Source organism: Heptranchias perlo, chromosome 1, assembly GCF_035084215.1.
Source record: "Heptranchias perlo isolate sHepPer1 chromosome 1, sHepPer1.hap1, whole genome shotgun sequence".
Classification (NCBI taxonomy): Eukaryota; Metazoa; Chordata; class Chondrichthyes; order Hexanchiformes; family Hexanchidae; genus Heptranchias; species Heptranchias perlo.
In genome coordinates, this window is record NC_090325.1 from 171,463,051 (window position 1) to 171,489,299 (window position 26,249).

Below are 26,249 nucleotides of genomic sequence, written 5' to 3' on the forward strand. Positions count from 1 at the left end.
AGCCTAGTTACCCTGGCTGCCCAATTTATATATGCACAATTATGACGGAGTATACATCTGACATAAAAGTCAGAAAACAATGTCAACACCTACGTGATATAATTTCCACTGCATTATATTGTAACGCTCCCGCACATTTCTGGTGGGAGCCTGTTATAAACTTGACTGGAGGTGCGTTCCAAACACATTATTGGTGAGATCAAGAGTAACTAATCTCTGCCCACCATTTCACTCCATTCCACTCCTGATAGCATTTATTAAGCATGGTGGAACAGAAAACCAATATTGGTAGAAATTTTTTTTTGAAGTTACATATACATGTTCAGAATCCCACCCTCCCAATAGTGGTAGGGTCCTACTTACACAGACAGTTATGAGTTGGGAGAACAACCAAACTATAATTCAATTGCTTTTTTAAAAACTCTCTTTCTTATTTTCTCCCTGGGTTATTTCTTTTGGAAATAATATTGTGTTTCAAGTCTCTCCAAAAACACAAGGACTAATTAGAGTTCTGTCCTCGGCTTAACATAATACGGAACAAAACAGATTTACCATCAACACAACTTCCAGCATTTGGAGGTGTGGGAATAGCACACTATTTATTTAATGTCAAATATTGGTGTCACTATTACTAACTTCCAACATCTAACCCAGGGGAAGCACAAGGTAGTAAATAGACAGGTAAATGAGGATCTTAAAGAGGACAACATAAAATAACAGAAAATCCTACACATACACACCCCCGCCCCAGGTAAGTCAGCATCTGAAAGTGAAAGGCGGATTAACATGTCAGGATGTTCTAATAGTTATACTCAAAACATTAACCTATCTTGCTTTTCCAGATGCTGATTGACCTTTATATTTTCAGCATTTACTGCATTTATTTCATTACAGGTGCTACATGATTTGAATGGTGTTACCACGAAGTATGAAATGTATCTGTGCATCAGAGCCTTGTAAAGTTTTTGTTTCTAAAAATGTAAAAATTGCATTTGAATTGCACTAGACATCACGTGGAGCGAAAAGAAATTAAACACAAGATACCATTCTCAGACCTTAGTGATCCGCCAACTTGTATCTCTAGGAATTATGCAACATAAGTCAGGTGTCAGGCTCAGAACAAAGTTATAATTAATAAACACGGGAATAATTGACCTTAATTTCCATTACTATGAAGCTGCAAGTTGATTTGGTTATGACCTGTTTTTCATTATTCCTTTTAAAAACCGTGCCAAACACAGAACGAATTAAATTTTTAGAGACTGAAATCAGATGTTTCCTGTAATTAGCTCGCAGATGCCTACCTTAATGGCCTCAAGAATAGGTTCATAGAGATCTGGGAACCCAGAATACTGATACATCATACAATGCACCAACTCAGTCAACTGCATGAGGAAGATTTTACTGGTAGGTGATGCTTCATCTTTCAGGAACTGAACTAGCTTTATAATGTGAGGAACAATCTGTGGAGAGATCAGTTCGTGGGGTTACTCGTGTAAAATGTCATATATATATATATATATACATATATCTTCAGAGTAACATTTCTCATGTTTGCCCTGACAATCTACATTGTGACTGTTATCAACATCATGATTGGAGTCCATTGTTTTCTTCCTCATTGGTGAAAGTAGAAAATAACAAACTTAACCAATCATGTTATGCAAAGCCCTTTTCTCCCAATTTAATTTTGGTCTATCAATCACATACATAATACTGTTGCCATGTTAGTTGCTCGCCCACCCCAATATATATTCCTAAAAATAAAATTAATCATATAAAAAATAACAAATCTATAAACTTTGCTCCAGCAACGCCTAGTCCTGCTCCCCAACCAGGACCATGCAGCCCGCAAGGTCTCTGTACACCCTGGAATCTGATACAACCCACCCCCTCCCCTGAAGGTCTTCTGACACTGACCTCCAGTTCCAATCCTCATTATCGCAACATGCAGACTGGAAAGGCACATCTCCAAAACTGCAACTCCCAATCAACTAGCAAAAATACAGGCAGGATTACATTTTTCAGGAGTCACTGTAACTTCTCCACTGCTGCCCAAAATCTCTAAGTATAAAATGTTCTCTGTCCTGTTTGTCCATTTATTGTCTCATTAGTCCGTCATAACCCTGAGTGACTATTTATGTAAACTCGGTCGCATGGTTATCGTGCACCAATCCCCGCAGTCCCGCTGCTAACCTTGGCCTTCCCCTTCTCTCAGCTCCTGGACTTCGCTGTTCCAGGTCACTTCGGGCCCATTGCTTCTACCTAGGCCCAGACTCTGTTGCTCTCACCCAGGCCTGGCTTCACCTGCAATAAACCTAATTTTAACCGCAGGGAGGAACTGAAATGGAGAATCATGGATAGCATGATTCTTAGGTGTTGAAGCAGCAAACAAAGAGCTTACTGTGCTGACAAGGTCATACATATATGAATGTAAAATTTCTTGTTTCCAACAGTTAACCCATAGACATTTTATTTTAGGTGAATCAATAGTCTTGCAAAGGAACACCACCCCACTCCAAGAATATCAAGCTCCATTCAACTCAGAATGGAACAGATATTTTTCTTTAGAGTTTGCCAGAATATAATTTCATTAACTGAGGGTGGATTGTAAATATGAAGTAATTCACTAACTGTAAATATGGAATAATTTATTCATTGTTATTCAACTCACTGCCTGTTTGTGCAATGCTGGCACAGAACAGTTGCTGTGCTTACCTACAAAATAGTCACTGCACTCAAAAACGAGCAATTTTATCATGTCAAGTGCTGGAGACATTTTGAAGTAAGAAAGCAAGTACTATTTATATACTTATTATTTAAAGTAGGAGGATGTTTAGAGAAGCAAGGAAATTGAGTTTTAAAAAGTTCAAAATTAGATCATCCTGTAGTTCTGACAAAGGATTACAACCAAAATATTAACCTGCCTTTTCTCTTTACAAATGCTGATAGACCTGCTCTGTATTTCTATTAGCTGTTTTTGTTTCTTAATTTTGTACAGTGCCTTTTTGAAGAGTACAGTGAAAAGGAATAACAGTTTTAAAAAAAAGGACAAAGGCCATTCAGCCCATTCCGAGCACCCAATTACACATTCAACTATATTTTGGGGGTTCTCCAATGTCTTTGTTTCTACAATTTGGCTTGGCAGATTATTCCAAACATTTATCACTGAATAAAGTCCTTCTTGAAACCGGTTTTAAATTTACTTTCACTAATTTTAATTTATGTCTTTTGGTCCTACTTTTCTGGATTATTCAGAAGTAATCTTCTTGATTTACCGTATCTACATCATTAAATATTTCACGTAGCTCAATGAGGATCCCCCATAACCACCTTCCTTCTAAACTGTAGAACTTAACTGTCTCTAATCTTTCCTCAAAGCTCATCTCCTTTGTATTGGAATCAATCTTGATACTCTTCACTGCACGCTCCTTAATGTCTTGTTAATACATCCCAAATGTGTCCCAAGTTAAATCGGCTTTTTTTTGTAGTGTGGCAACCAGAACTTAACACAGTGCTCCAAATGTGGTCCGATAGTTCATTGTACAGTCTTAACATAACCTCTGGAGACTTGTACTCTACTGCTCTTGCTGTATATCCCAGCACTTTAAAAAAAATTGTTTCAGTGCATTATCCAGACAACAAAACTATTACCTTCTGTCTCTAATTCTATTCACTATATACTCCGTCCCCTCCCAATATGCAATGCCTTTATCAATGTCAAGTTTCATTTAAGCAATTGGGCAGACAAATTGCAACTGATCTAAATCTTTCGACAAATCTTTTGTTCCGTCTTCTCTCTACTACTCCTAATTTAGTGTTCCAAGTTTGAGAATCTTACATTTGGTTTTGATATTCACATCCAGATCATTAATGAAACAACATAAAAAACACAAGAATAGTTAAAGCTCACAGTGAAACGACGTCATAATATTTAGCCACTGCTATTCTTCCTGGCAAGATTCATTTTTTGGGTTATATTTCTTACCTGCTGTTTGATCACATAAATAATCTTACATATATTTTCTAAAGTCTTAAGTAAGATAGAATATCACAGACAGCAAAAATATTACTTACTAGGGAAAATAGTTTTCCTTTGTAAACAGCGCGAGTATAATAACTTACTAAATGAAAGGCTTCTGGAGAATGCTGAAAGCTGAGCAGCATGTGGGAAAGAACCGCTAAAGCACCAGGCCTCACAATAGGATACCAAAGTCGATGAAATACCTATCACAGAAAATAAAGTCACCAATAAGTAGCAATGAAGTAATGATTTTCCCACCAATTTCTTTACCCCCTGCCACTCTCCTGAAAGCCTCGACCCTTTGCTGGGATATGGATCCACAGGGTGCCAGTTATCCTCCGGTACCTCATCCAAATAGTCATTATTCTTGTCCGAGTTTTCACAATGCGCATTCAAACTATTTGACCAAGGGGAGCATCATCAGCTGAGCTATCTGCAGCCCTCACCTAATCTCATACTTGTACTTTCAGCAGATTACATTGGATAGCAATCAAGAACAAAGACCCTGGCCGATTTTCCTCTCCGTGATCCGGGGAACTGGGGTCAGGTGTAAGGGCCTCCACTACTGCCTAGCTGAGATCAGCTAGCTCAGTACAGACTGAGGATTGAACCTCAGTACCTGAGGGTGGCCAGTGCACATGGAGTTTTATTCCCCCCCTACCCCCAACCAATGTAATTTAACAACATCAAATTAAATTTGCAATGTGTGTGCCCAATCCCATAACTGATGCAATTCTTTTGCTTCATCCTTTGTCTCTGCTTCAGGAAATACTATAGTACAATTTATTTAAAAAGTAATTAGAAAGGAAAAAAAAAAATTCAAAAATAGGTAGTGATCTTTGGCAACTCTCACAGTTCCCTTAACAGCATTTGTTAAGACCCAAGAGAAAGTTTAGGACCCATCCCTGGACTTGCTGCACTTTGGGGCAATGGGGAAGAAGTAAGATCATCTATAAATTTTGGTTAAACCCAATTAAATCCGTAAGTTATTGCAACTGCAAATCTCCATTTTTAAGCACACAAGGGAACTAGTGGATGTAGCATAATTTGGATTTTCAAAAAGCATTCAATAAGGTGCCACATAAAAGGTTGTTATGCAAGATAAGGGCTCATGGGGTTGGGGGTAATATATTAACATGGATAGAAGATTGGTTAACGGACAGAAAACAGAGAGTAGGGATAAACAGGTCATTTTCAGGTTGGCAGGCTATAACTAGTGGAGTGCCGCAAGGATCAGCGCTTGGGCCTGAGCTATTTACAATCTATATTAATGACTTAGGTGAAGGGATCCAAGTTTGCTAACAATACAAAGCTCGATGGGAAAGTAAGCTGTGAGGAGGACACAAAGGGCTCGATATTAGCAGGGCGGCAGGTTCTCAGCAGGGGGGGTCGATTCACGCGCCCGGTGAAATCAGTGTGCTCTGCACGCAATTACAGGCTAATTGGAGCCACTTACCTTTGCTTCCGGGTTTCCCGCTGGTAAGCTGCGCGGCGGGCGGACTGCGGATGCGCAGTAAGGTCTGTCAACTGGAGGAGCCCTATTTAAAGGGGCAGTCCATCAATGCTCCTCCTGCAGCAAACAACCAATGTTAAACCATGGAGCACGCCAGAGGGAAGGCTGCCCCAAGATTTTCAGACTCCTCACTCCAGCTGCTGCTGGATGGGGTGAGGAGGAGGGAAATATTTTTCCCGTCTGATGGGAGGAAGTGCCCTCCCTCCACCACAAAGGAGGCCTGGCTGAAGGTGGCCGAGGTCACCAGCTGCGGCAATGTGCCACGAACCTGGGTCCAGTGCAGGAAGAGATTTAATGACCTAACCAGGTTAGGCAAAGTGAGTATACTTACGCATTCTCCCACACTCCGTCTTCCACATCACCTCCACCACCACACAACCCCTTCTGCACTGCCACCACAACGCTCTCGCATCACTCCTCATATCCACTCAACTATCATCCTCACCTTGCCTGTACGTACTCACCGCCCCTGTCCCCATTCGAACACTACCACGCAACCCAATCCTCATACAATATCATGGCTATGTTGCACATGCACCCTCCCATGCATCTCCCTCACGCTCAACCCCACCCACACCAACGCATGCAGCGGCTCACCATGCAACCATCACTCAATCACACCTCTGTGTTTTGCCTTGATAGGAGAAGAGATGCCAGAACGCCCGGGAGAGGGCACGGACCGGAGGGGGCCCGCCACACCAGGTGGTCCTAACGGAAGTGGAGCAGCAGGCATTGGACATCAGCCGCACGCTGGAGTGCCTGTCCGTGGCGGATGCAGAGGCTGGGATTGCACAAGCGGCCGGTGACAGAAAGCTAACACTCAGCACTCATGATAGCGAATGATCTTAGCATCACTTGGCATCTGCAGCACCTCAACATCTGTCCACATGCCTAATATTGCTTTCTGTTCTCTTGCAGGGCCATCTGCGAGCGCCGTGACCATGGAGGGCGATTCCTCAGAGAACCTGCCGGCCTCTGAGGGTCCATTATCACATCTGAGCCATGCATCCACCAGCGCAGATACATACACCTTGGTGGGTCCCTGTCCTCACTTAGTTGGGCTTGCACATGGTGAGTCACCACGCACGTGAGCATGAGCAGACCCTGGTGGCAGGGGCAGACGTGGAGAGTCCGCGTCGGTGGGAGCACTCTTCTCCAGGCTCTGCTCAGCTGGACCCAGATGCTGAACCCTGGGGGCCAGCCATGAAAAGGAGAGTCATCGAGGGGCAGCAGCACATTGCCGAGGTACTGGAACAAGTGCCACGCTCACTCTCCACAATTGCGCAGAGGATAGAGGAGTCCAACTCCTGCATGAGGGGAATGGTGGCACAGGTACAGGAGGGTATCTCCGAGATAGTGTCGCAGGAACGTGAAGGCATCTCTGAGATAGTGTTGTAGGTAGGTGCGGGAACGTCTGCGATGGAGGAAAGGCTAGCCTCCCTCGAGCGTCAAGCACGGCTCAACAATGAGTCCATTCAGGCCCTGACAACGGCCGTTCAGATTCAAGGTGAGCAACATTCTGCCGCCTTGAACAGGCTGACAGATACTTTACAGGTGGCCTTCCAAGGCCTCACACAAGTCCTCCAAACTGCTGTCCAGCAGGGTGGAAGGAGTGATGTGGGCCTGGGCCACGAGAGGGATGATGGTGAAAGGGGATATGGAAGTGGGGATGCCAGTCAAAGCGCTCCCACGTCTCCCCCGTTGCCCCCCTCTCAACCGGTACCCGCAATGATGCCCCTTCTCCAGGTGGCCAAGTCTGCCCCTGCACAGGTGCAGGTGGAGCAGACTTTGGAGGGGCCTGCACGGGCACCCAAACCCAGAGGGCGTCGGCCCAAAGCATCTCATCGGTCAGGGCATGGACAAGAGCAACCTGCCACTACCTCTGCTGAAGCCACAGGGGTAGCACCACGTAGGGGTTCCTGGAAACGCAAGGCGAAGGTTTTGTGAGCACAAAGGGAATGCACAAGGGTGTCTGACGATTTGTCATGTTTTTCATTTATATTTGTTTTGTTTCACATGCACAATAAATATTATCACCACTACTGCCAAGTCTTGCCCATTCTTGACTGGCTTGTGGAATAGGTCCTTATCATGGGGTTCACCATGAACACGCACACTTGATGCCACCCATTGTGTCACTGCAGAGTGGGTGTAGGTGTATTTGCAGGGCTCTTTTGTGCAGACGACTGAGAGACGCTGGCGATGTCCCCTGTGGCACCCTGGAAGGATGCGGAGGAGAAGTTGTTGAGGGCAGTGGTGACTTGACAGCGACAGGTAAGAAGATGGTGCTCGGGCCAGCCGGGAGCAGCTCGGCATGAAGGAGGCTGCAGATGTCCACGACTACATGTCGAGTGACTCTGAGCCTCCATGTGCACTGCTGCTCAGAGAGGTCCAGGAAGCTGAGACTCGGTATGTAGACCCTGTGGCGAGGGTAGTGGCCTCTACGACGCATCTCTCTCTGCGGTTGCCCTCCCTCCTGCTGTGCAGGTGGATGTGTCACAGCACTGTGTTGTGGAGCTCCACATGTCAGAGGTGGACGGCGAGGCTGGTGATGCTGTTCGCCCTCCGAGGAGGTCATGACTGCAGCTACGGCAGCCCCCATCCGGAAGTTTGAAGGGATCCGCAAGGTAGGTAAATGTGCCTGGACACCGGGGTAAGAATGCAAGTTTATGCATTTGATTGTTAGGAGGAGGGTGGTGGAGGCCAAACTTTGTCCAAAGTGAGAGTGGCCTCCTGCAATGAGTGAGGGTCTCCCCCCCCACACCTGTCAAACGGACCTTTGCAGCTGCCACAGGCTGGTGGCTGCAACACATCCATTTCAATTGGGAGTGTTTTACCCAGTACGGGAAACAGTCTCAGTTAATTTCAAAATCCGATCCCTCCTAAAATATCAGGTCAATCAGGTCTGTAAACAACCTGAAATATCTGTTCAAGTACTTTAAGTGGCACCCCGCCGGCTTTAATTGCCGGCGGGAGTTCCAAATGCGGGGGCTGCGCGCGCATGTGAGCGCGTCACTGGGGAACCCGGAAGTGGGCAGGTTGGAGCCGGGCTCCGGACCCGCCCCGGGAATCCCGGATTTTCGCAGCCTCCCCCGCCACGAACGCACCGATCGCGGGTGCGAAAATCGAGCCCAAAGAGTCTGCAAAGGAATATAGACAGGTTAAATGAGTGGGCAACAAGGTGGCGGATGGAGTATAATATGGGGAAATGTGAGGTTGTTCACTTTGGTAGGAAGAACAGAAAAACAGAATATTTTTTAAAATGGTGAGAAACTATTAAATGTTGGTGTTCAGAGAGATTTGGGTGTCCTCGTACAAGAAACGGAAAAAGTTAGCATGCAGGTACAGCAAGCAATAAGGATGGCAAATGGCATGTTGGCCTTCATTGCAAGGGGTTGGTATACAAGATTAAGGAAGTCTTACTACAATTGTCCAGGGCTTTGGTGAGACCACATCTGGAGTAATGTGTATAGTTTTGGGGTCCTTATCTAAGGAAGGATATACTTGCCTTAGAGGCGGAGCAACAAAGGTTCACTAGATTAATTCCTGGCATGAGAGGGTGTCCTATGAGGATAGATTGAGTCGAATGGGCCACACTCTCTGGAGTTTAGAAGAATGAAAAGTGATCTCATCGAAACATACAAGATTCTGATGGGGCTTGACAGGGTAGAAGGGTAGATGCTGAGAGGTTGTTTCCTATGGCTAGAGAGTCTAAAACTAGGTTCTCAGGATAAGGGGTCAGCCATTTAAGACTGAGCTGAGGAGGAATTTCTTCACACTGAGGGTTGTGAATCTTTGGAATTCTCTACCCCAGAGGGTTGTGGATGCTGGGTTGTTGAAAATGTTCAAGGCTGAGATAGATAGATTTTTGGACTTTAGGGGAATCAAGGGATATGGGGATTGGGCAAGAAAGTGGAGTTGAGGTCGAAGATCAGCCATGATCTTATTGAATGGCGGAGCAGGCTCGAGGGACCATATGGCCTACTCAGGCTCCTATTTCTTATGTTCTTATGTTCTGCAAATGCAGTTTCCAGCTCAGTGAATTGCAAATAAAACAGTGTCTGAGGAACACAGCCAGGACAAGACAATGTATTGCATTTATATCAGCAGCTGTAGGCACACCGAGTAAGCACAAGTACAATAAGTTCTGACTTTGGTGCAAACAAGCAAATGCAAGGCTAAAAAGGATATAAAATGAAGTCTACTTCAGTAAAGTATTCTTTCAGGGCACAGATATTGTAACTGAAATGCTCCTGCTGCTATCATCATGCATACTTGCTGGTGGTGTGGGAAGCACATTGGTTCATAATTGTTTGAGGTGATGCTGAGGTTATAAAATGGTTTAACACTCACTGAAAAGCGTGGGTAAACTCTGCCTTCATTGATATGGACTCAGGTTGCAGTGGATCAAAAAAAAAAGCAGTATACAGTACTTCAGTTGCTAGGTAGCAATGTTCACCATTCTGCTGTACTGAAATCTTAGCAACAACACTATATTGCACCATATTAAAATTTGTTACATTTTACTTTTCAGACATCCTGTATTATCTTAAATGTTGATACTATTAATGCAGTGCTTTGGTTTGTTTTGATTTAATTTCCTACTCTCCATACAATTAACGAAACCAGTAGTGTCAACAGCTACAAGTGTTCAAGTGAAGACATTTCAACGAGCCAGTTCCCTCTGAAGTGATGGGAGTAGTCTTTAAAGCTGAAGATTTGTAAATTTCATCAGAGTGTTAAGTGACACAGAAGTGAGAGTGCGCAAGAGAGAGATATAATTTATTATTAAACATACTGTTCTGTAATATATATATATCTATCTATCTTTCTGGAGTTTCTTCGGAAGAAGCTGAAGGTCCTATTAACAGGTGTGTGTGTGTGTGTGTGTCTTCACAAAATGTTCATACCAAATTCCTCTCTCTACTATTTCAAATGAAGTGTTAAACCTGCATCAGCATTCACACAATCACATCGCCAACAGGCTTTTCCACCCTCTTGTTCTCTTTGTGGAATAGTTGTGCTTGGTTTCTCCCCCCACTTACCTGTTCAATTTTAAGCAAAGTGACATCGATGAGTATAGTGAACTTCTGGACAGAAGCCAATCCTTTGAGCAGCGCAATCACCCATGTCTCAACATGCTGAGCTAATGGCCAGGACAGCCAATCAATCATCCTTCAGGAGACAAAAAATATAGAACCAAAAACATTTAAACTCCATGGTTTCTAGATTTAGGTGATTAAAATACTTGATAGAAGGGAGTAAGTATTTATTTAGTTGTGTCAATTTAACACTGTAATGTATGGGTTTAAGTAATCCTTCCACAATTTCTTTCCAAAAAAGCTTCCTATGGTGCTTTTTACTCTCTTGTTTATAAATTACCCAGAAGGCCAATTTCTATTAGCTTAATATTTTCTTCACCTTTAAATTGACACAACTAGTAGATTTCACCCAAGTAAGCCAGTCTGCAGTACTCATAAGTGACATGGCTCAGTTTGCAAAGTACAAAAAACTCCCTCAATCATCTTTTACTTCAGTTCATGCTTATACCGGCAAGTCTGTACCTCCTCCAGTCATGCCAACAACTGGGTTTCTCCCCGCCATCACCAAAATTATGTGTGCTCATCAAGATAGGGATTATTAGTGATGAGAAAATGGAACACTTTTTATTTCAGGCATCCAGCATCAGTGCTAAGTATTCAGGGGTCAGATACAGAACAGTTGGTGAGTAAAGATCCTTCTATTCTGCCCCAAGAATGTGCCTTCATCCCAACCTCAGAAAAGCACCCACTACTGAATGGCACTTCCAGTTTCCTACACCAGCTATCCTGTAGTCCAGAAAGTGGGGACTTCCAAATTCAGCACTAATCGACACTAACTTGGTAGATAGTGCCTCCAACTCATTTGCTTCAATCTCTCCAATCAGGTTTGCGTCCCTGCCACAGCACTGACCAAAGTCAGTCTGTGACTGTGGTGCATTTCCCTCCTCGTCCTCCTGGACTCGCCATTGTCTTTGACATGTTCGATCATACCACCCTCCTCCAACACCTCTTTGTTGTCCAGCTCAGTGGGACTAGCTCGCTTGGTTCCACTCTTCCCTATCAAATTGCAGCCAGCGCATCTCCAGTGGCTTCTTTTCCCACCCAGTTACATCTGGAGTCCCCCAAGGATCTATCCTTGGCTCCCTCCTCTTCCTCGTTTACATGCTGTCCCTTGGCGACATCATCTGCAGACATGGGGTCAGCTTCCACACATATGCTGATAACACCCAACTGTATCTTTCTACCACCTCCCTTGACCCCTCCATTTTCTCCACACTGTCAGATTGCTGGTCCAACATCCAGTCCTGGATGCGCTGCAATTTCCTCCAGTAAAATATTAGGAAGACTGAAGTGATTGTCTTCAGCCCTCGCCACAAACTCCGTTCACTCGCTACCAATTACATCCCCCTTCCCAGACTCTAGCTCAGATTGAACTAGACTGTTTGCAATCTCAGCTTCCTATTCGACCCGAAACTGAGCTGCTGACCCCATAACTCCTCCATCACAAATACCACCTTCTTCCACCATCGTAACATCGCCCACCTCCACCTCAGTCCTTCAGCTGCTGCAACTCTTATTCAAACATTTATCACCTCCAGGCTCGACTATTCCAATACTCCACCCGCCAGCCGGCCTCCAATCCTTCATGCTCTGTGAACTTCAGCTCATCCAAATCTCTGCTGCTTGTATCCTATCCCGCACCAAGTCCCGCTCACCCATCACTCCTTTCCGTGCTGATGTACACTGGCTCCTGATTGTCCAATGCTGGCAATTTAAAATTCTCATACTTGTGTTTAAATCCCTACACGGGCTTACCTCTTCCTATCTCTACAACCTCCTCCAGAATTCTCCATTCCTCTGACTCTGGCTAGTTGTGCATCCTCCCTCCATTCACCCACGACTGGCAGATGTGCCTTCAGCCGCCTAAGCCCCATGCTCTGGAATTCCCTCCATAAACCTCACTGCCTCTCCACCTCCCTTTCCTTTTTAATACCCACCTTTTTGGTCAAGCTTTTGGTCATCCTTCCTAATATTCTTTGGCTCAGCGTCCATTATCTGAAGACACTTCTGTGAAGAGCCTTGGGACATTTGTCTACATTAAAAGGTGCTATATAAATGCAAATTGTTGCTGCTTTGTGCTTGGGGCAATGGCCACTGGAAACTGGGTTGAGACTGCCAGCATTCATATTATGTAGAATCATTACAGCCAGGAAAAGGAGACATTTATCCCACTAGTTTGAGCTGGATGTGAAACCAAATACCAGAGGTGAAAGGTTACTGACGATACAATAAAAGTAACTCCCCATATCATTTTAGTACAATAAAGCTATAACTAGTTGGGGGGAAGTTTCCACTTGTTTCTGCTAGTTTTGCGCCCAGATTCCAGAGCAATCAGGGCAGAATTGGCCGAACCAGCGCAAAAGACCGGGGAATTTAAAAAGTAGGTGAGTCATACCCAAAACCACTTACGGCTGTGTTTTCCACAATCTCTCACGCTGGTTTCTGGCATGGACACGATGGATCGAATGGCCTCCTTCTGTGCTGCAACTTTCTATGATTCCATGATTCTATGGTTTAAGGTTCAATTTGCCCAGATCAGGCCCCGCCCACAAAACTGGCCACGCCCCCAGTTTGAAATTGAGAGATTCTGCTGATTGCGCAGGTTAGGGAAGGCTCGTCAAATTGCGCTCATTTTCTTAGGCGCAAAGGCACTAGTAGGCACGTTTTAAAAGTTTTTTTCACAGCAACAGAAATTCTATTCTACTGAAAGAATTCAGACTTTCTTTGGATGCTGGTCTTAGAAAGCATATAATGAAACATATTTCAACAAGAATGGCTTATGTGGTTTCCCTTGTAACAACAACTAAAACACATCATATCCAAAGCTCCTAGATATGAGAAGGCAATACAGCGAGAGGCTATTGCATTCTCTCCGATTTTGCATCCGAATCTTCTAGCAAGAGTTAGCTTCACATCATAGGAACAGGAGTAGGCCATTCAGCCCCTCGAGCCTGTTCTGCCATTCAATTACATCATGGCTGATCTGTACTCCATTTGTTCCATATCACTTGATATCCTTACCTAATAAAAATCTGTCTATCTCAGTCTTGAAAATTTCAATTGACCCAACATCCACAGTTTTTTGGGGGAGAGAATTCCAAATTTCAACTACCTTTTGTGTAGAAAAAGTGCTTCCTGATTTCACTCCTGAATGGCCTGGCTTTAATTTTAAGATTGTGCCCCCTTGTTTGGGATCCCCCCCCCCCCATTCATACACATGGGACAATCATAGAAACTACCTTGTCATAATAGACTCAAATTTTCCCTGAATTGTCCTATCCGATAATTTTTAATCATCATGCTGATTATGAGCTTTAAACAGCACCTGCACAAACAGGCAGCCACATTTGACCACAAACAACGGTGACTACAATTCAACAAGTAATTCATTAGCTAAGAAGTGCTTTGGGACATCGTGAGGAATGAGACAGGTGCTACATAAATGCAAGTTCCTTTATACCTGCAGAGAGCACAAGTCATGCTGGCATCTTTAACATTTTGATCTGTGATCAGGCTGCGAATGAGAACTGTAATCATTTGTAATGGGATGTGCTGAACGAGACTTGCTAGGGCAATAGATGGTTCAAATATGGAATCTGTAAAGCAAGCAGATACATGGCTTTTTTTTGGTTTGGTGAAACAATTCAATGTAGAACTTGCATAGTAACTTGATTCGAGGCCATAACAGCAAACAGAAAACATTCAATAACTGACACATATCAGATAGTTGATCGCCAATATACAAGATAGATTAAAAGTTAGACTCAATAATTTGATAATTTACCTTTCTATTGATCACATTTTGTTCAGAATTCTAAAACATCAATGCCAATCATTCTTAAAGGGGAAGGAGCATATAAGAAACAGGTACTTTCCAAATATATGACTTGTATTGTTATTCATTTTCATTTATGTTTGGACAGTTCCATTTATTTGAGCCCAGGAGAGGTGGTAGCTGCCAGGGAAGGTCCACGTAGGGGCCAACCCAACCCCTGGACATGGAGAGCCGAGGCAGGATCAGAGCTCAAACCCTCGGCTTCCCATCCTGCAAAGCAATAACGAAATATATAGTCTGCAGGAAAATGGCCAGAGAGAGGTGTAGGAAACCAGACCTAAAGTGAGAAAGTTCTCTCCCAAAGCGAGAAAGTTCTCTCCTAAAGCTCAGAGCCGATCACTTTCAGAGGATTTACTGGTCAGAAAAGTTGTATTTTGCCCATTCGCAGGGACAATGTGGCATGTTTTATGATTTTCTGTCTTATGAAATAAGTTGAAATTCACAGTAACCATTACTCTGTTTGTACACATATCACCAACATAAAATGCATCAATCTTGGAACCTTAACTGAAAAGGTTCAATTGCGGCAAGCGATAGGCAGCTCTGGTGGAAGACAAGTCTTTTAGAGGCACTAACCCATCTAGATGCTGCAGTCGGGGACATAATCTCAGGATAAGGGGTCAGACACTTAGGGCTGAGATGAGGAGGAATTTCTTCACTCAGAGGGTCGTGAATATTTAGAATTCTCTGCCCCAGAGGGCTGTAGATGCTCAGTCGCCGAGTATATTCAACGCTGAGAACGATAGATTTTTGGACTCTAAGGGAATCGAGGGATATGGGGATCAGGCGGGAAAGTGGAGTTGAGGTCGAAAATCAGCCATGACCTTATGAATGGCGGAGCAGGCTCGAGGGGCTGTATGGCCTACTCCTGCTCCTATTTCTAATGTTTCTTGTGCTTCCCAGTAATTTTCTACAAGGAAATATTTGAATTTCCTATGGACTGTGTGGTGTCACAGTATATCAATACACTAGTGGGCTAAACCCCAGGGTCCCATTGTCCTTTTACCTCATGGGGGCGGGGGGGGTTGGGTACTATTAAGAGTCAAAATTTTGCCTTTCACTTTAGAATCTGGACTCAAACTATAGATGCAGATGGAGGTCAGCAGGCCAGCTACTTGCTTCCCACCCCAAGTAAGAGAACAGCTTGTGGAGGGAAGGCAAAGGAAAAACTTATTTTAAAAAAAAAGGGAGCAAAATATAATAAAATGAACAATAGCTACTGACACAAAGAATTTCAAGTTAAAAAAAAGTAAGACAATTGCTGGATGTGGAACTGAGTTATACAGAGCAGCAAGGTCCCAGGTTTGATCCCCAGAGATCAGAGTTAGCTGCTCTCAGCCAGGGTAATGGCAAAGGTGCTCCAACTAGCTTTGCAGTCCCTGGGTTGGGGACACAAGGTGAAGAGAAGATGAACCCAAATCCCAGATGTTGATCAAAATTTTGAGATTCCCAGCTATAACACACGAGTGCGGATATCAGGTGGCAACAAGGTCACACTTGGTTTTGGTGCTACACATAGATGAATAGCCTCTGACACAAAGATCAATTGCTTGTTAAGTATGTACCTTCAGGAGAGGAGAACGGAAAAAGGGGGAATGGGAGAATCTCCTTTTAAAAACATTTGAAACGATTGCTGAAATAAATCTACAAAAATAACAATTTTTCTTTTAAAAAAAAACTCACTCTTTGATATGTTCATTACCTGTAGCCGAGATTATTACGAATACCTCTTGAAGAGAAGGCAGAAGTGCACCAGGCTCAGCTTTCCAAATGCTTTGTAGCAAATTGCTTACTTTATTCACCTGAGAAATAAATCCACGAATCTCTTCCTCCTGTGTCGCACTGCACTGGAACTGACTTATGGTCCTTACTAGCTGCTGGCAAAACAGCACTGCTGCTTTACCCCTTGGGATACAGTGCACAAAGTCAGACAACAACTCACTCAACCTAGCACACAGCAAAGGCTCTGGTCTTTCACAAACTAATCGTAATACCTCAGTGTGCATGAAGCCAAAGATTTCAAGCACAGAAGGGCAGCTCATTATAAGTTTTAGTCCCATGTGGATATAGTCAATTATGGCAATATCTTTCTTATCTAATGATCCATAACCTTGTTGCAGAAGGCTTAGAATAAAGCCCTTGTTAAAGAACTCTTCAAATTCACAACGATGGTATCTGGCATAGGCATCAAGTACCTGATGACCCACTTGTTTTTGGAAACTGTCCTCCCCAAGTAAAATTAACCTTGTAGTTAGATCGAACATCGCCTTGCATTGCTCCCGGTCAACTGAGTTCTCAGCTGCATCTACCACTTTCTTCACAATCCCCTTCTTCACGGGTAAGGGGTGCGAAGAAGTGATGAGGGCTTCCAGTATCTTATCCATCATGGATTACTATATTGCAAAGTTGCATCGGAGATAGTCAGAACCTAAGGGAGAGAGAGAGAGAGAAAAAGTCAAAAGGCAAATAATACTTTCCCTTTTACATTTTGACAAAAAAGTAAAAAAAGTCAAATCAAATGCACAAGAGTTACATAAATCCTCATACCCATCCCCCACAGAAAACCACCTGAAATAAAATGATTCACATCCAAGCTATAGAAGGCAGACATGCTGATGAAAGGTATATAGTACCCAGGGAGTTAATTAAATGCCACCATGAGATTAGTGCATGGCAGCATTAGTAGAACTTTGAAAACATCAGTTTAGAAAGGTTCAAGTAACCCATATCATGCAAATTATCGTATTCAGCGCAACAAAAGATATTGCAAAAAAAATTTTGAAAATGTATCCAGATTTTCCCTCTAAAATGAGAAGACATCCTCCTAAAATGGCTTGACTTAGCTGAGCTCAGGAATTTATTGGCCCAGAATTTGCTGGAGTGGGGCATCTCGTGACCACGTTTGTTAAATGTTTTCCTCACCCTTCAGCACAAAAGGTTTTGCGGCGCAAATTGCTGGAAGTGCGAGCTGATAAAGGCACGGCGGGTTCAACGGGGCATCTGGGACCCCGGTGAACGATGGAACCAACAGTCTATCTCCTTAACCAATGCGATTTAAGGACAGAGAAAGGAACAGAGAAACGACCGAGAAGGAAATAGGGTGAATGAGAGTCAAATTAGGTACAGGATGAAAAAGAGAGAGGGAAAAAAAGATTGGAATCAGAGAGCGAGAAAAAAAAAGACAAGTCAGAAAAATATTTAAAAATTAAAAATGTTTAATTTTAAAAACCTCTAGGAACAATTTATTATCTGGAGGAATGAGACTCCACAGTTTCAATTGTTCCCTTTCTGGGCCAGAGAGATTGAGTAAATCTCGTGGGTCCTGACGTTGTTAAGTACCAACCCTAACTTTCTGCGGCGAGTTTAAATCGTTTTAACAGTGCAAGTTTTTTTTTATTCGTTCATGGGATGTGGGCGTTCGCTGGCAAGGCCAGCATTTATTGCCCATCCCTAATTGTCCTTGAGAAGGTGGAGGTGAGCCACCTTCTTGAACCGCTGCAGTCCGTGTGGTGAAGGTTCTCCCACAGTGCTGTTAAGTAGGGAGTTCCAGGATTTTGACCCAGCGACGATGAAGGAACGGCGATATATTTCCAAGTCAGGATGGTACATAGGAACATGAGTAGGCCATTCAGCCCCTCGTGCCTGCTCCGCCATTTGATAAAATCATGGCTGATCTGCGATCTAACTCCATATACCCGCCTTTGACCCATATCCCTTAATACCTTTGATTGCCAAAAAGCTATCTATCTCAGATTTAAATTTAGCAATTGAGCTAGTATCAATTGCCGTTTGCAGAAGAGAGTTCCAAACTTCTATCACCCTTTGTGTGTAGAAATGTTTTCTAATCTCGCTCCTGAAAGGTCTGGCTCTAATTTTTAGACTGTGCCCCCGACTCTTAGAATCCCCAACCAGCGGAAATAGTTTCTCTCTATCCACCCTATCCGTTCCCCTTAATATCTTATAAACTTCAATCAGACCACCCCTTAACCTTCTAAACTCCAGAGAATACAACCCCAATTTGTGTAATCTCTCCTCGTAACTTAACCCTTGAAGTCCGGGTATCATTCTAGTAAACCTATGCTGCACTCCCTCCAAGGCCAATATGTCCTTCCGAAGGTGCGGTGCCCAGAACTGCTCTCAGTAATCCAGGTGCGGTCTAACCAGGGTTTTGTATAGCTGCAGCATAACTTCTGCCCCCTTGTACTCTTGTCCTCTAGATATCAAGGCAAGCATCGCATTATCCTTATTGATTATTTTCTGCACCTGTTCATGACACTTCAATGATCTATGTACCTGAACCCCTAAGTCCCTTTGGACATCCATTGTTTTTAAACTTTTTACCAATTTTTAGAAAGTACCCTGTTCTATCCTTTTTTGATCCAAAGTGGATGACCTCACATTTGTCTACATTGAATTCCATTTGCCACAGTTTTGCCCATTCACTTAATCTATCAATATCCCTTTGTAATTTTATGTTTTCATCTACACTGCTTACAATGCCACCAATCTTTGTGTCATCGGCAAACTTAGATATGAGACTTTCTATGCCTTCATCTAAGTCATTAATAAATAGTGAATAATTGAGGCCCCAAGACAGATCCCTGCGGGACTCCACTAGTCACATCCTGCCAATGTGAGTACCTACCCATTATCCCTACTCTCTGTTACCTTTCGCTCAGCCAACTTCCTAATCAAGTCTGTACTTTTCCCTCTAATCCATGGGCTTCTATCTTAGCTAACAGTCTCTTATGTGGGACCTTATCAAATGCCTTCTGGAAGTCCATATAAATAACATCCATTGACATTCCCCTGTCCACTACTTTAGTCACCTCTTCAAAAAATTCAATCAGGTTCGTCAGGCACGACCTACCTTTCACAAATCTATGCTGGTGACGATCCGGATTCTTTCCCCTCAGTCTGGTTCAGTAATAACTGAAGTCGAATACATTTTAAAATTCAACACATCTTTAATAGCAGGGTTCTTAGTCTGCAGCATTGACTTGGACTCCTGATAGAGTCCCTCTATGCTGGCAGAGCAAGAACAAGAAACATACAGAAATCCACACGTTTTTATACAGATGAATAGGGTTGGAACATACTTAACGAGGGTCAACACCAATCATAAGCCGGGCATAGGTTGCCATGTGAGGTTACATTATTTCCGGCCAATCATAAATCGTCCATGTGCTGATCATGCTGCTGTTAGACATCAAAGGGGATACTTCCTCACTTTCCAACTTGGAATGTTCTTCCCTGTTCCTTCTGTTCCTTATCTCCCAACCTGGAATGTCTTTCAACTTTGGCTAAGCTCGTTACCTATATTGATCTGCCATAAACATGGAGACATTCAGACCAGTCCTTGACTCACATCAAAGACCTATCATTGATAAGACAATGCAGGCCTGCTGACTAAGCAAACATATGGCCCAGCAGGAGGGCCAGGCCACTTGTATCAATCTCAGTTACTAACTAATTAACCCTTTCTAACCATTTTGCATTCTGCTTCTTTGCCACGTAGGCATTTTAATATTTTACTGAAAACTGACCACGTAGGGATTCTCACTGGCTCTCTCTGATTAACTGAAAATTCTCGAGGTGGTCAGTCACCCTATCCTTAATTATAGACTCCAGCATTAACCCACAACAGATGTCAGGCTAACTGGTCTATAACTCCCTGGTTTCCCCCTCTGTCCTGTCTTAAAAAGCAGAGTGACATGTGCAATTTTCCAATCCAGGAGGGACAGTTCCTGAATCTAGAGTGTGACTTGGAGGGGAACGTGCAAGTGGTGTTGTTCCCATGTGCCTGCTTGTCCTTCTAGGTGGTAGTGCCACACAACATGTTGGATGGTGTCCTCAGTGCTAAGACGGAACTTCGTCTCCACGAGGACTGTGCGGTGGTCACTCCTACCAATACTGTCATGGACAGATGCATCTGCGACAGGTAGATTGGTGAGGACAAGGTCAGGTGGGTTTTTCCCTCGTGTTGGTTCGCTCACCACCTGCCACAGGCCCAGTCTGGCAGCTATGTCCTTCAGGACTCGGCCAGCTCGGTCAGTAGTGGTGCTACCGAGCCACTCTTGGTGATGGACATTGAAGTCCCCCACCCAGAGTACATTCTGTGCCCTGGCTACCCTCAGTGCTTCCTCCAAGTGATGCTCAACATGGAGGAGGACTGATTCATCCGCTGAGGGAGGGTGGTAGGTGGTAATCAGCAGGAGGTTTCCTTGCCATGTTTGACGTGATGCCATGAGATTTCATGGGGTCTAGAGTCAATGTTGAAGACTCCCAGGGCCACTCCTTCCTGACTGTATATCACTGAACCGCCACTTCTGGTGGGTCTGTCCTGGCGGTGGGACAGGACATACCCAGGGATGGTGATGGAAGAGTCTGGGACGATGGCTGAAAGGTATGATTCTGTGAGTATGGCTCACATTCGAAACATGCATCTCCCACAATAATGCTCATGGACTGAGGAGGCTGAGCTATATGAACTATATGAACCGTGTGCTTGGTGTGGTCAGAAGTGGGAGAGATGTGTCCAAATGGAAACCAGAGCCAAGGCTTAGGAAAGAGTGAGTGCTTGGTTGAGGTTTGGGATGTGCTGGGGTTGATTTGAGAGGTGGGTTGATGTAAAAAAGAAAAAAAAAAATCAATAAAAAACCCAGGAGTGGATCACAAGGGGCCCTGAGGCAGTGTACAGGGTGGAGCAATGCACAGCTTTCTTAAAATCAATTCTGAGGCTTTTGAATGCTCAGGTGTCTCTACACTAGTGTGTTGTGAGTGGAGTTGCAGGTAACCTCTCTGCCATTTTATTCCTAGAAGTATATGCCAATCTACTCAACTCAGAATTCACAACATTTAAAGCTGTTGATATCCAAGATAAATTGATAGAGTTTTCAACCTTCAGTGCTATAAGGGTCTTCTACTGCAAATCAATGCAGTATTTAGACACTTTTTGGTGGTGGAGCCACACTCACTGCCTACTGTAGACGTTGAGTAGGCAAAGGTGCAGTTTCATTTCATACAGTGGCTGACAGCAATTTGGAACCATAACTCTAATCTGTCTTTTCAGGCAGACCTTCAGGTAATCTCAGGTTTTCAAACTGGAATATCTCGATCTTAGTGAGTCCAAAAGGAGATTCTTGGGGCTGTCCCAAGGTCATCAAATTTCAGATTTTTTTCTGTATTTCTTGATTTATTTGTTATTTTTGTTGCTGCACACTAACAAAAAACATCCACTGTTGACAGTCACTGTTTTCCTTTGGGTAGCTGTCACCAGACGTGTGTGAACATTTGCAGGAAACACACAGGAGTGTATAAATATTTGCAGATGGTTCCCCACACAATTAAGTTTGAAACCTACTCAGTTGGAAAGTCACACAAAATAAGAGAATTTGAATTGTGAAATTACTAACCGTTAAACCTTGAAGAGACCTGGAAGGAAGAAAATACCCAGAGAAGCACTGCATGGTATGGTACTGAATTCTTCACACTAGGAAGGTCCCTGCATTGTGCTGAGTTAATCAATCTTGGTGGTGGAGCACAACAATGATTATTCCCAGTTCGGAAGGAGATTTTTTTTCCCTTTTAAACTGGAAAGGTTCCCACTAATGATGACTATCCACTGACCCCAGCTGCAAAGAGCCATGTGGAATTTGGATAAGGACAGAATTGAGCTTAACTGTAATGTCCCCCACAGTTGAATTGCCTACCAACACTCCATCTAAGCACATACATAAAAATGGTTGTTTAGATGAAGTACCGGAAGGCTACTGGTGCCTGTGGAACTGCACCCCTCCATAAACCACTGTCTTCAAGAGATGAAGAAAGCATAGCAAAAATACATATTTTTTAAAAACAGTTAATATTCCCCATTATAGGTACCACTGATTATCTAGTTTGTGTCACTGACCACACAGATATTATAGAAAATACACTAAGATTTCTTTAATGTTGTCAAAGAATGGACAAGTTTTCAAAGATTAAAAATTCAAATTCAAATTCAACTACTAAGTCTGCTGGTCAAAATGAACCAGTCTTGAAACAAATCTAAATTTAAAACCAGAGGGCAGGATGTGACTAGTGGAGTCCCGCAGGGATCTGTCTTGGGGCCTCAATTATTCACAATATTTATTAACGACTTAGATGAAGGCATAGAAAGTCTCATATCTAAGTTTGCCAATGACACAAAGATTGGTGGCATTGTAAGCAGTGTAGATGAAAACAAAATTACAAAGAGATATTGATAGATTAGGTGAATGAATTCCATTTGCCACAGTTTTGCCCAATGTAGGCAAATGTGAGGTCATCCACTTAGGATCAAAAAAGGATAGAACAGGGTACTTTCTAAATGGTAAAAAGTTAAAAACAATGGATGTCCAAAGGAACTTAGGGGTTCAGGTACATAGATCATTGAAGTGTCATGAACAGGTGCAGAAAATAATCAATAAGGCTAATGGAATGCTGGCCTTTATATCTAGAGGACAAGAGTACAAGGGGGCAGAAGTTGTGCTGCAGTTATACAAAACCCTGGTTAGACTGCACCTGGATTACTGTGAGCAGTTCTGGGCACCGCACCTTCGGAAGGACATATTGGCTTTGGAGGGAGTGCAGCGTAGGTTTACTAGAATGATACCCAGACTTCAAGGGTTAAGTTACGAGGAGAGATTACACAAATTGGGGTTGTATTCTCTGGAGTTTAGAAGGTTAAGGGGTGATCTGATCGAAGTTTATAAGATATTAAGGGGAACGGATAGGGTGGATAGAAAGAAACTATTTCCGCTGGTTGGGGATTCTAGGAGTGGGGGCACAGACTAAAAATTAGCCAGACCTTTCCAGGAGTGAGATTAGAAAACATTTCTACACACAAACGGTGGTAGAAGTTTGGAACTCTCTTCTGCAAACGGCAATTGATACAAGCTCAATTGCTAAATTTAAATCTGAGATAGATAGCTTTTTGGCAACCAACGGTATTAAGGGATATGGGCCAAAGGCAGGTATATGGAGTTAGATCATAGATCAGCCATGATCTTATCAAATGGCAGAGCAGGCTCATGGGGCTGAATGGCCTACTCCTGTTCCTATGTCCCATTGCTCCTGAAAGCAAAATCCTTGACAGTAAAAAGCAATATAACTGGTAATGTTTATATTACTTAACCTGAACTGATCCTCTATCCACACGACAACAACTACAAGTTAGACAAACAACATGTGCATACAGACATAAAAAAGTTTCTAGTCACAGACGGGAGGATTGAAAAATATGTCGTTCGAAACATGGATTTCGATCTGATATGACAGGAAGCTAAAGCATTTACTGCTTCTTGCAGACCGCAAAGTTTTATTCCCCTGCATACTTGAACAAAACAGATTGATATTCTAGTGGGTTTAATAATTAGAGAAAAAAGGTTAGAACAAAACCAAATCAAATTTCTCCTCCATGTCTCCGCGATCAGAGATGACCTCAGAACACTACCCCAACATCATGACACTGCAATTTTTTCTTAATATCGGTAGTGTGGACAAACAGCTTTCACAAAAGTTCGGAGCCGATTGTAATTCGAGAAATCGTACGATATAAACGATCATTTTTTCTAAAAAAAAACTACACTGACAGAAAGCAAATCAGACCATAGCAAATATGGTGCAAATCTCACGCTGTGTGTGCAGGCTTTAGGCCATAACAATCGCTGCTCGAGACAGCGGCGTCAGTTCGAGCGCCGCCTCACCCTTCCAAAAAGGAATCCTGTGTCAAAACCTACCCGAGAAAACCATGGCAGCCGCGGCCCTCGCTCTCAGACCGCAACATGATGTTCCAAGCGCTTCCTCGTTGTTATTCTCACTCCGATCCCCAGTAACAATCCCGCTTACATCAGCAGTCCGGCCATTGAGCCCAGTTAATCAATACAGACAAACCTCCCCCCCAACACAACTCGGCGACAAACCTCAGCGCCACACCGCAACGCAAGACCCCGCGCTGCTTCATCTTTAGTTGGTCGGTGAAACGCCGCTGCTGTATTTTGTTAGCGAGGGCTTGGGGGGGGGGGGGGTAAAGGCCGAGGGAAGTGAAAGAAGTTTATTTTTATTTTTACGGCATCTTATGTTTTCGTCGAAGTGTCATTTCTGAGGGAATTAGAAATACAAGTTTCACAAATTTCTTTCCTCCGCACTTCCCAGGCAAATATTAGGACGCCTTAAGTAGAGTTGTCCAGGTTCTGGCAATGTAATTTTGTTGAGAACAGGCTAGTGAGAAAGGTGAGCAGTATTTTTTTAACACCTGTAGTATCCTCAACACCAGGATATATATTTCATCTTTCACGCCTATGACGCTAAAATCAAACTGCCAAGTGTCATTTATTAGGAATTACTGACTAGTTGTAAATACACTGTAACCTATTTTGATATATTTCACTGAAAATTAAACACAGCTTTCTATGTATGTGGTTACAATCAGTGTCACTACTGATCGTGATGTTTACTTTGCTTATGTTGCCAATTGTAGTGACATCACCAAAATGAGTGCATCCATATCATTCCTATTGAAAACGTACATCTTTTGTAACTATAATTACTTAATGTGTAGCAGAAAAATAAAACACGGTGAAGGGTTGCAGGGGCCAATATCACAAACAAAAGCCGCTGCAGCTGAGGGTGGCCATTTGACCCATTTGATCTTCTGTACAAACCTGTGGATTTCCCCACCATAGCATCTAACTGACTCTTGAACGACTCCAGAAGTTTTGCCTCCTCAGATCTACCTAGAAAACCATTCCTGGTATCATAGGCACAGCACAGGAGGAAGCCATTTGGCCTGTCGTGCCTCTGCCAGCTTTTTGAAAGCTATCCAATTAGTCCCATTCCCCTGCTCATTCCCCATAGCCCTGTACATTTTTTATCTTCAAGTGTTTGTCCAATTCCCTTTTGAAAGTTACTATTGAATCTGCAACCACCATCCTTTCAGACAGTGCATTCCAGATCATTACAACTCGCTACGTAAAAAAATGTTTCCTCATGTTGCCTCTGGCTCTTTTGCTGATCACCTTAAATCTGTGTCCTCTGGTTACTGATCCTTCTGCTGCTGAAAACAGTTTCTCCTTATTTACTCTATCAAAATTGTTCATGATTTTGGACACCTCTAACAAATCTCCTCTTAACCTTCTCTGTTCTAAGGAGAACAACCCCAGCTTCTCCAGTCTCTCCACCTAGCCTCATCCCTGGTACCATTCTAGTAAATCTCTTCTGCACTCTCTTTAAAGCCTTGGCATCGTTCCAAAAGTGTGTTGCCCAGAACTGAGTACAATACTCCAGCTGAGGCCTAACCAGTGATTAATAAAGGTTTAGCATAACTTCCTTGCTTTTGTACTCTATGCCTCTTTTAATAAAGCCCAGGAACCCATATGTTTTTTTAACAGCCTTCTCAACTTATCCTGCCTCCTTCAAAGATTTGTGTACATGCAGGCCAAGGTCTCTCTGTTCCTGCACTCCCTTTAAAATTGTACCATTTAGTTTATATTGCCTCTCCTCGTTCTTCCTACCAAGATGTATCACTTTACACTTCTCTGCGTTAAATTTCATCTGCCATGTGTCTGCCCATTTCACCAGTCTGTCTATGTCCTCCTGAAGTCCGTTACCATCCTCCATATTGTTTACTACATTTCTGAGTTTCGTGTCATCTGCAAACTTTGAAATTATACCCTCTATACCCAAGTCCAGGTCATTAATATATATCAAAAAGAGCAGTGGTCCTAATTCTGACCCCAAGGGAACACCATTGTA

The 26,249-nt window shown here is 43.3% G+C and overlaps 1 protein-coding gene across 3 annotated transcripts in view; it reads right to left on the reverse strand.

Annotated features, from left to right (window-relative positions):
* The window catches only part of usp38 (ubiquitin specific peptidase 38), a 43,482-nt gene extending 19,073 nt beyond the window's left edge, over window positions 1-24,409 (reverse strand). Inside the window, exons 1-6 of one of the 3 annotated variants that reach the window (XM_067993746.1) lie at window positions 24,236-24,409; window positions 16,177-16,902; window positions 14,100-14,235; window positions 10,583-10,712; window positions 4,126-4,227; window positions 1,305-1,463 (exon numbers count right to left, since the gene is read on the reverse strand). In XM_067993746.1, the coding sequence (XP_067849847.1) occupies window positions 1,305-1,463; window positions 4,126-4,227; window positions 10,583-10,712; window positions 14,100-14,235; window positions 16,177-16,861 (1,212 nt within the window). In that variant the 5' untranslated portion in view covers window positions 16,862-16,902; window positions 24,236-24,409. Of the gene's footprint in view, window positions 1-1,304; window positions 1,464-2,196; window positions 2,278-4,125; window positions 4,228-10,582; window positions 10,713-14,099; window positions 14,236-16,176; window positions 16,903-24,235 lie in introns of those variants that run through there. The other 2 variants (XM_067993756.1, XM_067993764.1) reach the window with 2 other exon arrangements.
* Window positions 24,410-26,249: the final 1,840 nt, after the last annotated feature.